Below are 12,435 nucleotides of genomic sequence, written 5' to 3'. Positions count from 1 at the left end.
CTCGAATCTGCAGACGGACTGCAGCATTGCGTTGCGCGATGCCGCCCCGCCAATGCCGAGTCATTGCAGTTAAGAGATGCCATGATTTGCCACGAGATTTGGCGCTTGTGAGAAAACGGCACCGGACGGTGGGCAAAAGTGAGAATGTACCTGCTTCTACCAACCAGGACCTGGGGTTAGTTCCTTAGGGTTGTGGTACCAACACTTTTTACCAGCGCAAAAACGAACCCGTTTGTGTACAGTACGAAGTATAAACCAAGGACGGGAAACCTGTACGAGGCATTATCACAGCTCCTCCGGAGTACTGTGCTGTTATTACGGAGTACCAACGAGCAACAGAAAGATGAAGAAAAGAGAGAGGAGCGAAGAGAGAGAAAGAGGGAAAACAGAGCTCCCAGTGGAGCCTCTTCTCTTCTTGATTCCAGCAGGGGGGCGCCAGAGCTTAACCCCAAGCTCCCCATTGGCTCGCCACCTCGTCCGGGATTGAAGCAGAAACCTCTAGCAGATCACAAGGGACCTTCTGCTGCATGCGCACACAGAGACGATGGGGAGCGGGCCTAGGTACCTGCTACCAGACTCCATACTTGTGCATTGAGACGAATGTCAGAAGCGCGCTTTTGCCCACACACATTCCTCACACCCTGCCTCTCGCTCACTCCCCCTCTCCCGGGGTGCCCTACTCGTGCTTGTGCTTGTGCTTGGACAAGGGACTATAACTCAAGAAGCTCTCCAGCGGCCCCAGGGCGTGTACACTGTACTTTGGTCAAGCAAGCCGAGCGCCCCAGTGACGCTCTTTTGTGCGTGCTGCTGAAGGTCCTGGGTATACAGTACGTGCGTGCTTGGTCACTTGCAGCGATTGTGCCCTTCTTGCCGTCAGCTCGGACGAAGTACTGCATACATGGAGCCTCCGTCCGGCTCTTCTCTCATAATTTTCCAATTTTTCTTTTTGCCTTTCCTGGGTCCGGGCGATGCCATCCGCAGCCAGTCCCCGTGAGCAGAGCCGAATCCATCTGAGCGCCGCCACTGTAACATGGAGTGCTGCGGCCAGGCCAAGCTACTTACTTAGGATAGCTCTCGTCTCCAGTGCTGGTCCGGCTGCTATTTTCTAATCCCCTACACTGTACTTTTACGATCCAAACTCTCCCCTCCCCATTTCCCTCCCACACATTGACGCTGGCAGAGAAATCTGCGAGCTTTCTACGGACTTGAGCTTCTGCTCATCCCTTTCCTCTTACATTGCTTTACCTTTATATTCTCTTTTCTTCTTATCTACTAGGTACCTGAATTCACCTATAGTACCTTCATCTACCTAAACCTTTTGCCCTCGTCGTACTTGGTATCTACCTCTTACATCTCAAACTCTCTTCTCTCATACTTTTTCCTTGCCATTCTACATCACATTTGCCTCTTATCAAATACAATCGATCCCGCTATACCTTTCTACTCAGCTTGAAGCTATTTCTCTATCCCGTTACGCATCGCTATACCTTCTCGGCCATCTGTTTCTGGACCTCGGCCGTGCCGCTCAGTTTGTCGTTTCCGGAAAACCCACTTGACCTGCATAGCCGCATACCTACAATTATATACATCTGGACGATTTAGCCAAGGAAGAGCTTCAGACTCGCAATTAGAGCCAAGTCGCAAGTTACTTTTCACTAACTGCATCTTGCGGCGTCGTCGACGCAACTCTTACTCGGCGGATTAAGCCGAGAGCACACTTAAAACCAGCGTTGGCCGCTACGCATATTCTGAAGCTCAATTTCTTCCCTTTTTGGTGCTTCGTACTATCCATCTATCCAGACTCTTACGCAAGTTGAGTCGAGGAAACCAGCAGCTAGGCGGCGAATCGAGCTTCAATACGTCGTGCTCGCGATCGCCGCCCTCGAATTAGACGACTCTTGTTGATTGCTTTTATTCGCCGGCTCGATTGAGCAACCTGCCTAGATTTGGTTTCTTCCTTTACGACACCATTGCTTCCTAAGAGAATTCCTGTCTTCTTTACTTGAATTCAAGATGCCGCCGCGATCATCCCTCACCTCGTCCTTTTCCATCACAGACTCCAACAATGAGGTTGTCTGCCCGCTCCGAAACCAAGATGGCTCAAGCTGTCGGAAACGATGCATCGGCGTGAGTACTGGTTGCCCTACTCCAGGGCCACTTCCCTCTCTTCCTGCAGCTATCCGCTTCCCTCTCCCCACAGCCCTTTTCTCCCTTGAGTTTCAATTCTGCCTTGCTTCTGCCCTTTGACCGATCCTACGCTGGCACCGCCAGAAAGGCTCTATTGTCATACACGCTCGCATGCATGCAAGCACTCGGAGTTCAGCCTCCGCCACAACCATCCGCATTGGAAGCTTTCAATGGCACTGTGAACCATAGCACAGACCTCTAACACGACGTTCCAATTATAGGAAAAGAGATATCGATCTATGCAAGAGCACATTCGCCGTGCACACCCGGAGCACTACATATCCAAGCTTCCAGCGACCGAAGAAAGCTTTCTGCTTATGATCAGCACCCCGCCTCAGGATCGCCGCCAGAATGAAGGAACACCCTCAGCCACTCAAAGTGCGTCCAAGCTCCCTTTTCCCACCGCAATCTCTTGTCAAAATCACAGACTAACGATTGGTCCCAAAGGCTTTCATGATCGCCATTCGTTTTACAGAGACGAATCCAGCAACCCCGGCACTCCGCGGCCTGGCGACGAGAAACTACCTGGGACCAGCTCCATCCTGGGAACCGCCAGCGCAGCGGCTGTTTTGGCCGAGCTCCATGGCGTAAAGTCTGAGAGAGAGCTAGATATGGATGGTGTAAGTGAAGAACGGCTTGAAAGCGTACCCCGCTGCCTATCGATAAATAGATGGATGAATATCTTATCTATTATCTCACGATGATAGCGCTGATAACGGGAGCTTCCCCCCGGTACTTTGCTATAGCTGCTAACGATACGCTTTTCACCACTCTAGGGATATTATTCCGATTTAGATGGCCGTCGCAGACCTAGAAAATCCATTGAGCTGCCGCCTCTGAATCTCAGCAACATCACAAGTGACCCGTATTCCAACCGGCCTCGCGAAATCCTTCCTTCCCTCTTGGCAGCTTCACCACCTGGGCGATCGTCAACTTTGCCTCCGCTCCAACGGCCTTTGGGACCAAGCCGGCCTCGCAAGCAGTCTATATCAAAGAAAAGCCGAGAATCCCATCATAAGAAGAAGCCTTCACGTGGCTCTGATTGGCTGCGACGTATCCAGAACGAAGAGCGATACAGAAGTGGCCATGACCGCAAGGCTCTCTCTGCCGAGCCGTGGGCAGATTACGGCAAACGATGGGAAGACCTGATTGATGCCGCGGACCAGGCCGCGTCTGCAGCAGGAGACATTGACGAGGACCGCACTCCGGTGAGTAACGCAGGTAATGCGTTTGTAGGGAGAAAGTGGTTTGCTAACTTTGTCTTTCAAAAGATGCCTCAATCGCCAGTCTCAATTCACAGAGCATCGCTACCTCCATTTAGCCACCACCAATTCCAGTCTGCCAGCAACAACTATCAAGCTTCTCCCCTGCAACAGGCCTTGACGCCACCCTCGTACAATCAGGATGTGATTGAACCTTTCCCATCCGTCGAGAGCGGCGAAAGCGGGGATAATTTCCACATTGGATCTCGCGGGCTGTCAGACTCATCACCGAGCTACAACTCACAGAATATCCAGATATACTGTGCCGCCTGCCACGGCATATCCCTACTTAAGAATTCGTATGCCTGTACGGAGTGCATATGCGGCCTGTGCTCGTCGTGCGTTGAAGTCCTCATGTCTGAGCATGGAGCTCGTAGGAAGTGCCCTCGCTGCGCGACAATCGGTGGTCGGTACAAGCCCTTCCAGCTTGACATCAGATGAATGATTCTTCATCTTCTTGCTTTCTTTTCTGTTTTACGGGTAACGCTGGGTTTTCTTCTTCTTTTATTTATACGCATCAGTCGTTTATTTGCATCTTTGGCGCCATTATACAGAGGCCACTGGCAGGCGCACCGGGAAACATGATACAGGCCTATTTCCTTTCCTGCCTCAGAGCAATTGCCTTGGCCGCCCCCCTTTTTTGGGTAAAAAAAAGACCCAATTCGGTCCTGGTATGGGACTTTCAACTGGTTTGTTTATTTTCCTTTCTTTTTTGGTTATGGCTTCATTCGTTTTTGGATATATTGGGTTCCAAAGTGCTGCGGCGTTATTACATTGGATCAGATAAGGGTTCTGTTGGGTAACCTGGCTGGCACAGTTGCACATTTTTTATGACTTTAGGGTTTCAATCTATTGGGTTTGGGTTATGAAATAGGTCTTTTATGGTTAGGTAGGGACTGGGTTCTAAGACAGTCAATGAATGATTATGCCATTTTATGGATTGACACTGCTTCTGCTAGTGACCTTGATTCTCCTTGAAATATACACGCTAAGTTCCAATTTCGTTTTATATGCTGATATTATGAGGTAGTAGACTCTTCTAGAGCTCTTGATCGACAGAAGGGTCGTATTATCTTGCGACAAGAGAGCATGGCTAGAATTACCTGCCCTTCTTCTCCTTCTCCTGTTGCAGCAGTTTATCCCTAACGGCTGCTCTCATGTTCCTGCTACCGCCGAGTTTAGGGCCCTTGAGAACATCGCCCGACTGCTGCTGTTGCTGCTTCTGCTGTTGCACTGGACGCTTCTTCTTGCGGCGCATGGCCTGCTCGTCGTAGTACTGCTGCCGGAACTCTTCGGCGAGGCGGTCGTCGGCGGAGGGATCCCCGCCGGGGGCGGAAGAAGCTGCTGCTGTTGATGAGGAGGGGACGTTGTAGACGTCGACTGTGAAGTGGTGTGTTAGTAGAGTGTTGTTTATGATAAAAGGGGAGAACTCACGGCGGTTTTCGTGGAGGAACTGCTCGACGAGGGCATCGCGCGCAATGTCCTGACTGTTGCGGCGGTTACGGCCACGGCGAGGAGGCGGTTTGGCGGCGCCGTCCGTTTCGATGCGGCGGCGCTTGTGGCTGTCGCTGCCGTTGTTGTTCCTTGAGCTGTCGAGGTTCGCCATGTCGACTTCGACGAGCTTGCCGTGGCGGGTGGGCTGGTCACGCCACTTGTCCTGGTGGTTGGCGAGGCCTTGGTTCGTCGTCGCGGACTGGGATGCGGGCTGTGATGAGGGAGATGTGCCGTGGGGGTCGGCGGAGCGGCTAGCGAGGCGGGATTCTATGTATTCATTCCTGAATGATTAGCTTGGCGCTCTACAAGTGAAGAGAGGCACATGGATGAGAGAGAGAAAGGGTCTTGAAGGGTTCTGGTGGATTTTGGCGTACATGTGTTTGTCGTCGAGGATGGTGAGGAGGCCAGTCTGGTGCATGAAGCGATTGGTGATGCCGCCGACGATGCGATCGTGCGCGGCATCTTTATCTGCGTCTCGGAGAACCAGCGCGTGCTGCTCTGCGTCTGCGTCCTCGTCGTCTTGGTTTCGTCCTTCTGAGCGGAAGCCCACGCCTCCTCGACGACCTGCCCGGCGCGCATTGCGGAGGCGCAACGCAGCTGCCACTGCTGATTCCCCATCCATTCGATCGTCTCCATCATCACCATTGCCGTCCTCCCCTTCGAGTTCTCTTAGTAGTTTTTCTGCGTTGGCGTTGGCGTCGTCGGTTGCGTCTCGTCCAGGCTCGCCATCTTCAAGCTTTGACGCGCCTGGCAGGAAGGACGGAGCTGGGATCACGGTCGCTACGTCATGGCCCTCTTCTTCTTCGGTAGGTCGTTGGCGGTACGCTTTTCTCTTTTTTCCTGCGCGGAAGCGGATAGGTTCTGTGGTTGGAGTGTTTCCGTCTTGATCTGGTTCCATGATTGGGTTGATTGTTGAATACTAAGTTGTAGAGTTAAGAACTTTTAGCAGCAAGGCTTCCCAGGTTGAAAGTGTGCTAGGTGACGAAAGGGTGGTGACTTCATAGCTTCCATGTCCGGCGATTAGCCGATCGCTGGTGGCTACTACCTATTAATAGTTGACGGACCTGGACAGTGAGAACACACAATGGACTCTTCCCAATGATAAAGAAGTGATAAACCAGATTATTGTTTAGAAATGGTAAAAAGAGTAGGGTTTTGAATGTGTTTTTTTTTAAAGGTTTGAATGCGGATTCTTACGTGCTTCTCTAGGTATACTTTGAGGTTCACGGGTTTGTCCAAGGTAAGTGAATGGATGCTGTCATCGACTCCCACTAGCTAACATCGAGTTCCGCAAGGCGTGGGATTTCGGTATGATCAGATTCAGCCTTCTTGGGCATGCGCCTAGGGATTAATCAGTCATAGGTACTTTACGAGAAAGAAAGCCCAGCAGTATGGCGTGACAGGATGGTGCCGCAACACTATCGATGACACGGTGAGTTATCCTACTCGAGGAAGAGGAGTTGAGAGCTCATGTATGCCATGAACAGGTCGAGGGTGAAGCCCAGGGCAGCGATGATATCATGCAGATGTTCTTCAATGATATCAACAAAGGCCCAGGCCATGCCAATGTCACCAAAGTTACCAAGGAAGACCGCGACGTGGTGGAAGGGGATGGTCCGTTCGAAGTCCGTCGTTGAGAGAGTCATCCAAATGATGTCTATTAAATCCCAAAATAATGTCCTGAGACCTACGCTATGCTAAAATAACCTATCCACATGAAATATACATTATAATTACCCAATCCAAGACTAGAACCCTCTTCCCCTTCTCTTGATCACTGGCTTCTTTACCGCACCTTGGACGGTAAACTTCTTCTCGTCCTTGTCGGACTTTTTCTTGACTGTTCGTTCAGCCTCGGCCAGTTTACGCTCCTCGTCGAGACGCTTGTCTTCCGCCATCTTCGCCTCAATTTCCATCTTGCGGTTGAACTCTGTCTCGGTGATGCGCTTGTCTCGAATTGAATAGCCCTTCTCCTTGATGGAGTAAAAGACGCCGCCGAGATCTGCCAACCAGTGAGGGTCAACTGCCGTGACGGTCGAGACATACACTTTGGACGTCAAGATAAGTTCGTGGTATACAATGTAATCCGGTGGATGACCAGCGTATAAGGCACTTGTGGGGTGCAGCTGCACTCCGAGATTTGTTCGCAAGTTGGTGTATTCGCCAGATCCCTTGTACTTGGCCGCTTGGTGGTAGTATCCAGAGCAGATGCACTTGCGAATAACATCCCAGTCCATGCCGCAGCTAATCAGTTGCATCTTCTGCATCTTTACGATATCCAAAAGCTGTTCTCGAATTTCCTTTGCACGTCTTAGAGACTTGGCGTGAAGGAAATGCTTGATGCACCACCCGTCCGAATATCCGTTGGCTTTCCATGCCGAATAAACTTGGAGGTAGGTAAGATGGTCCGACTCATGAACCCAAAACTTCTCTCGCTGCGTATCGGCTTCGTCTTGCCGCTCTTTTGGTCGGTAAAATACGTTTGGCACGGACAACATGGATACAATCGTAACCATTTCTTCGCTGCAGCCGTACTCTTCCGCAGTAATGAGGAGCTTGGCCAGGGGAGGGTCCATGGGGAAGGCACTCATCTTCCGCCCGAGTTCGGTCAGCTCTCCTAAATTGTCTAGAGCTCCCAGAGCCCATAGATCGAACATGGATGTGGAAATGGTATCTTGGGGAGGTGGATCCATAAAGTCAAAATCCAGCAGGTCTTTGACTCCAAGTGATTTTAGCATCAGAACCGTGTTGGATAAATTCGTCCGCTGAATTTCGGGAATTGTTTGTATGTACAACTCTTCCTTGAATGCCTTTTCGGTGTACAGGCGAAACGCCTTTCCTGGCCCTGTTCGACCAGCACGACCTGAACGCTGTCCTGCATTGGCCTGGGAGATAGGCGTAATCTGAAGAGTATCCATGCCCATCTTTGGGTTGTACACCTTCATTTTTGAGTAGCCTGCGTCAACAACATACTTGATACCGTCGACAGTCAAACTCGTCTCGGCAATGTTTGTCGCAACAATGCATTTGCGAACTCCTGGAGCCGCCCTGTCAAAGATCTTGGCCTGTAGGTCTGCCGGCATTTGACTGTAAATTGGCAATATGCTCAACTTTGGCGGATCATTCAAAGCGTCCAGGCGTTTCTGAACCAACTCGCATGTGATTTCAATGTCTTCCTGACCGGTCATGAACACAAGAATATCGCCAGCATCCATGGATACATGGATGGATAGTACTTGTTGGACTGCCTGATCGACATAATCTTCGACGGGAGATCGGTGGAACAGGACGTCGACGGGGAAGGTTCGTCCCGGGATCGTAAATTCAGGGGCACCGCCAAAAAAGTCGGAAAACTTCTTTGCATTCATCGTCGCAGACGTGACAATGAGCTTCAAATCTCGCCGCCTTTGCAATATCTTCTTAAATAGTCCCATCAAGATGTCAGTGTTCAACGCACGTTCGTGAGCTTCATCCATGATAATGCAGGAATATCTGTCCAGGTCAGGTTCGTTGAGTGACTCTCGGAGTAAAATTCCATCCGTCAGATACTTGATGGTTGTGTCGTTGCTGGTGCAGTCCTCGAATCGAATGGCATACCCAACTGTGCTCCCCAACTTGACTTCCATCTCTTCGGCTACACGCTTGGCAACACTCATTGCGGCTACTCGTCGTGGTTGCGTACATCCAATCATACCAGTCTTCCCGTAGCCATCTTCGTACAGAAATTGGGTGAGCTGAGTTGTCTTTCCTGAACCCGTCTCGCCGATTACGATAATCACTTGGTTCTCTCGTATCACTCGTAGAAGCTCTTCGCGGACCGCAAATGCGGGCAGGTATTCTCGTTGCTCGCGCAACGTCTTACTCTTGCTGAAATCGCTGGCCCCCTCTGCATTCTTGATGTGCTCACTGAACTTGTTGCCCTTGCGTTCGCTCTTTTCGACATCCTCCTCGGCAGGCATCGGTAGCGCACTATCGCCATCCTCCTCTTTAGCTCCCATAATATTCCCAAGAGCTGTACCCGTAATGCTTGTAGCTTCGTGTGCCTGCTTCTGCCGCTCTCTTTGCTGGCGGGCTTCCTTCACAACCCTGCTTCCTTTCCGACTGAAGACGGCCATGTCGCTTTGATAGTCCCTGACGGCCGGAACAGGCTCGAGCTGTTTGGTGAAGATTGTCTTTCCGTCCAGAAATGGCGGCCGTAGATCGTGAACGAGCAGGTGAACTCTGGTTGCTTCCTCCTCGTCGAAGTCGGCGGCAAGATCCCTTCGTTGTGCTACACCGGATACCAGCATTCGATTGGTTTCCCAGGCATCGTTTTCTCGCCTTCTCTGCTCCTGCCTGGCGTCATATCGGCTCGTCATCTTCTCGGCCTTGGCCGACTCCTGTTGCTGGCTCTCCCATGCCGAAAGCTCGTAGGATGCGAACGGGTTATACGCCTCATCGCCAAACGTGTGTCCTCCAAATTCGTCACCGCCGTACCAATCGCGATCCAGCGCCAAAGAATCCTCCTCTGTTGGCTGGGGTTGGTCGGGTTCTCGAGGCGTTGAAGGATATCGAGACTGGCCGCGTGGTGTAGAGCTTCGAGATCCATCTTGGTACTTGTTGCCCCTGGATCTGGAGAATTCGAGCCTCCTCCGTTTGGGATTGAACCCGTCGTAATCAGCTTCCGACACCATGATTGAATCCTCCGATCGCGGTAATGCGCCAGGTAGCAGCAACGCGACGAGGTGAAATTATGGGAGTCTAGAGAAAACGGGAAAAGATGGGCAGTGCACGCACAGTGATTTTACTGTATTTGGGGTACCTACTTATAGCGCCGATGCCACCAGAGAGCTTTGTAAGAGCACACTAAATCATGTGATTAAGGTGGCATTCAGACAGCCAGTAACAGCTACTCTTCATCTTGTAGTAATTACTTCCTTTAGATATGTTTTGAATATTCCAGATATTTTATAATCTTGTTATTTGACGTGTTGAACTCATTTCTGTGAGATGCTGTTGTAGATAGTTATAGTTATAGGCATGCTGCTCCTGAAATGGCATTGGATCTCTTCAACCTGAAGACACCAAAGCTCCACAGCTTCCGTCAAGGGTGCGTCGGACGCTTATCGATAAACCCCACCATAGAAATTTTTGGGCAAAATATTTGGAGCGAGTCTGCGAATCGAGAAAAAAGTTACACTGCAAAGTTCAAGATACCCTAGGCATTTGCACAATGTCTTCCATGATAACCGCTGCCCAGTGGGTGCCGCGCGGCTTCGCGGCACAGTTTCCTCAGGTCTACAAGCTTGACGAATCTGAATTTGAGAGAATAGCTGAATTGGCTAAGCTGCAGCTCAACGACGCAGAGGATGATCTGAAGGAAGCTCAGGAAGACGGCGAAGACGCAGAGGAAGAAGATGAAGGCAAGGATGAGGACATGGGCGAGAAAGAAGAAACAAAGGAGAAAGCTCAGCCTGCTGCCAAGTACGCTTGATCAACCATTGTTATCATCGGTCAACATTTTGCTAATACAGTAAATAGGTACGACGATGACGACCTGAAAGAATATGACTTGGAACACTACGACGACGACGACGACGACGAGAACGTTGCGCCCGCCGCCAACGGAAGCATGGGCATGTTTGGGAATGTCAAGTCACTTGCGTATTATGAGTCAAACAAGGACGACCCTTATATTACACTGCAGGACGACGAAGAGGACGAAGACAGAGAGGACCTTCAAGTCTTGGCGACTGACAACTTGATCCTGTCGGCCAAGGTCGAAGACGAATTGGCCCACCTGGAGGTTTACGTTTACGAAGACGAAAGTGACAACCTCTACGTTCACCACGACATCATGCTGCCGGCAATTCCCCTCTGCGTAGAGTGGCTTGACATTCCGGTCAACAACTCAACAGACGCGCCCAAGGATGGCAGGGGTAACTTTGTCGCCGTTGGTACCATGGACCCTGATATTGAGGTTTGGGATCTTGACACTGTCGACTGCATGTACCCCAATGCCATTCTTGGCCAGGGCGCAAATCCCCAGTCGGGCGAAAAGAAGAAGAAGCAGAAGAAGAAGAAGGCCAAGACGAATGACGAATACCACGTGGATGCCGTTCTGTCTCTTGCAGCCAACCGCAAGCACCGAAACCTGCTCGCTTCGGCCTCTGCGGACAAGACGATCAAGCTCTGGGACCTCAACACAGCCAAGTGCGCCAAGTCATATTCATACCACACCGACAAGGTGTGCTCTCTCGCCTGGCACACAGCCGAGCCTACTGTCCTTCTCAGTGGAAGCTATGACCGAACAGTTGTCGCGGCCGATATGAGAGCGCCCGATGCAAAGGCACCACGATGGGGTGTTGAGAGTGACGTTGAGAATATTCGATGGGACCCTCACGACCAAAACTACTTTTACGTCTCTACGGAAAACGGCGTCATTCACTATCACGACATCCGAAACGCCCCATCAACCCCAGAGGCCACCAAGGCAGTGTGGACCCTGCAGGCGCACGATGAGTCTGTGTCCTCGTTTGACATCAACAGCGTGATTCCAGGCTTCATGGCTACCGGATCAACTGACAAGACGGTTAAGCTGTGGAACATTCAGCCCACCGGCCCTTCACTCGTCGTTTCGCGCAACTTGGACGTGGGTAAGGTGTTTGCCACGACTTTTGCTCCTGATCCAGAGGTTGCTTTCCGACTGGCCGTTGCTGGCAGCTCCGGCAGCATGCACGTCTGGGATACCAGCACCAACGCTGGCGTCCGAAGTGCTTTTGCTCAGCGTGTCCCCGCACAGAGGGAGGGGGTTACCGAAGACCGACTGGTCGGTGTGAACGATGACGAGAGCAGTTCAAGCGAGGATGAGGGAGAGGAGGAAAAAGAGGAAGGAGACTCCATGGATGAGGATTAAACAGGACGGTTCATGCAGCCCCCGGATGATGATGGAATGCTATATATCTGGAACGTGGCGTGGTTTTTAGCAGTGTAATCATGGATGATACCTCGGAGCTGTACATGCCGGGCTGATACCGGCGATGCGGTTGGGGGAATATCATGGGTAATGTTTGGATGTTCAATAGACTTGTCGATTCTGGAAGAATCATCTAGCCTTGCGAAATACGTGATAATTTTCTTCTGGAAGGAAAACCATCTGATACAGTCCAAAGATGGAGGTGAGATCTCACCATCTCAACGCTTGAATGGTTTCCAAACACGGGGTTTAACACGCCGCATCTGAAACGGTTGGCATCATGCCGTTTCGCTATAAATAACCTAACAATGTTTGTCGACTAAGAGAATCCCACGCCGGCACTTGCGGTCAACCTTCCGAACAACACGCACATGCACGCACATGCAAGCAGGGCTTTGTTTGCTATCCTACCGGCCTTTTTTGCATCTGTCAGATACGTACTGTATGGAGCGGGCTTTGGCCCGCTTGGAACAGAAGCCCGTTTTCTTAGCACAACCGGGAGCGACGAGGCCATTGAGTTTGTGCCTGGAAATGGCG

General features: G+C 51.1%; 6 protein-coding genes across 6 annotated transcripts; 3 read left to right on the top strand and 3 right to left on the bottom strand.

The window, feature by feature from the left end:
- Positions 1-131: 131 nt before the first annotated feature.
- V8C40DRAFT_247096 (uncharacterized protein) lies at positions 132-531 on the bottom strand. Its single transcript, XM_083216254.1, has one exon. The coding sequence runs from the start codon at positions 459-461 to the stop codon at positions 177-179; it is 285 nt and encodes a 94-aa protein (XP_083072713.1). The 5' UTR covers positions 462-531; the 3' UTR covers positions 132-176.
- Positions 532-1,839: 1,308 nt separating this feature from the next.
- Positions 1,840-3,974, top strand: V8C40DRAFT_29190 (uncharacterized protein). The gene is made up of 5 exons (XM_083222800.1): positions 1,840-2,127; positions 2,409-2,565; positions 2,635-2,807; positions 2,964-3,395; positions 3,459-3,974. Exons 1-5 carry the CDS (start codon positions 2,014-2,016, stop codon positions 3,888-3,890), a joined length of 1,308 nt encoding a protein of 435 aa, XP_083072712.1. The 5' UTR covers positions 1,840-2,013; the 3' UTR covers positions 3,891-3,974.
- A 302-nt stretch (positions 3,975-4,276) lies between these two features.
- On the bottom strand, positions 4,277-5,955 carry V8C40DRAFT_247087 (uncharacterized protein). Its single transcript, XM_083216253.1, has 3 exons — positions 5,318-5,955; positions 4,884-5,224; positions 4,277-4,829 (listed from the first exon to the last, which is right to left on the bottom strand). The coding sequence occupies exons 1-3, from the start codon at positions 5,839-5,841 to the stop codon at positions 4,549-4,551; spliced, it is 1,146 nt and encodes a 381-aa protein (XP_083072711.1). The 5' UTR covers positions 5,842-5,955; the 3' UTR covers positions 4,277-4,548.
- An 81-nt stretch (positions 5,956-6,036) lies between these two features.
- Positions 6,037-6,687, top strand: V8C40DRAFT_247085 (Acylphosphatase-like domain-containing protein). The gene is made up of 5 exons (XM_083216252.1): positions 6,037-6,090; positions 6,153-6,183; positions 6,239-6,251; positions 6,306-6,375; positions 6,431-6,687. The coding sequence occupies exons 1-5, from the start codon at positions 6,079-6,081 to the stop codon at positions 6,578-6,580; spliced, it is 276 nt and encodes a 91-aa protein (XP_083072710.1). The 5' UTR covers positions 6,037-6,078; the 3' UTR covers positions 6,581-6,687.
- Positions 6,586-9,702, bottom strand: V8C40DRAFT_247081 (pre-mRNA splicing factor ATP-dependent RNA helicase prp16). The gene has a single exon (XM_083216251.1). It carries the CDS (start codon positions 9,614-9,616, stop codon positions 6,692-6,694), a length of 2,925 nt encoding a protein of 974 aa, XP_083072709.1. The 5' UTR covers positions 9,617-9,702; the 3' UTR covers positions 6,586-6,691.
- A 419-nt stretch (positions 9,703-10,121) lies between these two features.
- V8C40DRAFT_247080 (rRNA-processing protein PWP1) lies at positions 10,122-12,226 on the top strand. The gene is made up of 2 exons (XM_083216250.1): positions 10,122-10,406; positions 10,464-12,226. The coding sequence occupies exons 1-2, from the start codon at positions 10,156-10,158 to the stop codon at positions 11,836-11,838; spliced, it is 1,626 nt and encodes a 541-aa protein (XP_083072708.1). The 5' UTR covers positions 10,122-10,155; the 3' UTR covers positions 11,839-12,226.
- Positions 12,227-12,435: the final 209 nt, after the last annotated feature.

Source organism: Trichoderma camerunense (genome assembly GCF_050948025.1).
Source record: "Trichoderma camerunense strain CBS 138272 chromosome Unknown V8C40scaffold_10, whole genome shotgun sequence".
In the NCBI taxonomy this organism is placed as follows: Eukaryota; Fungi; Ascomycota; class Sordariomycetes; order Hypocreales; family Hypocreaceae; genus Trichoderma; species Trichoderma camerunense.
The sequence above is the reverse complement of the archived record's forward strand: the minus strand, read 5'-3'. Positions and strand labels throughout refer to the sequence as shown.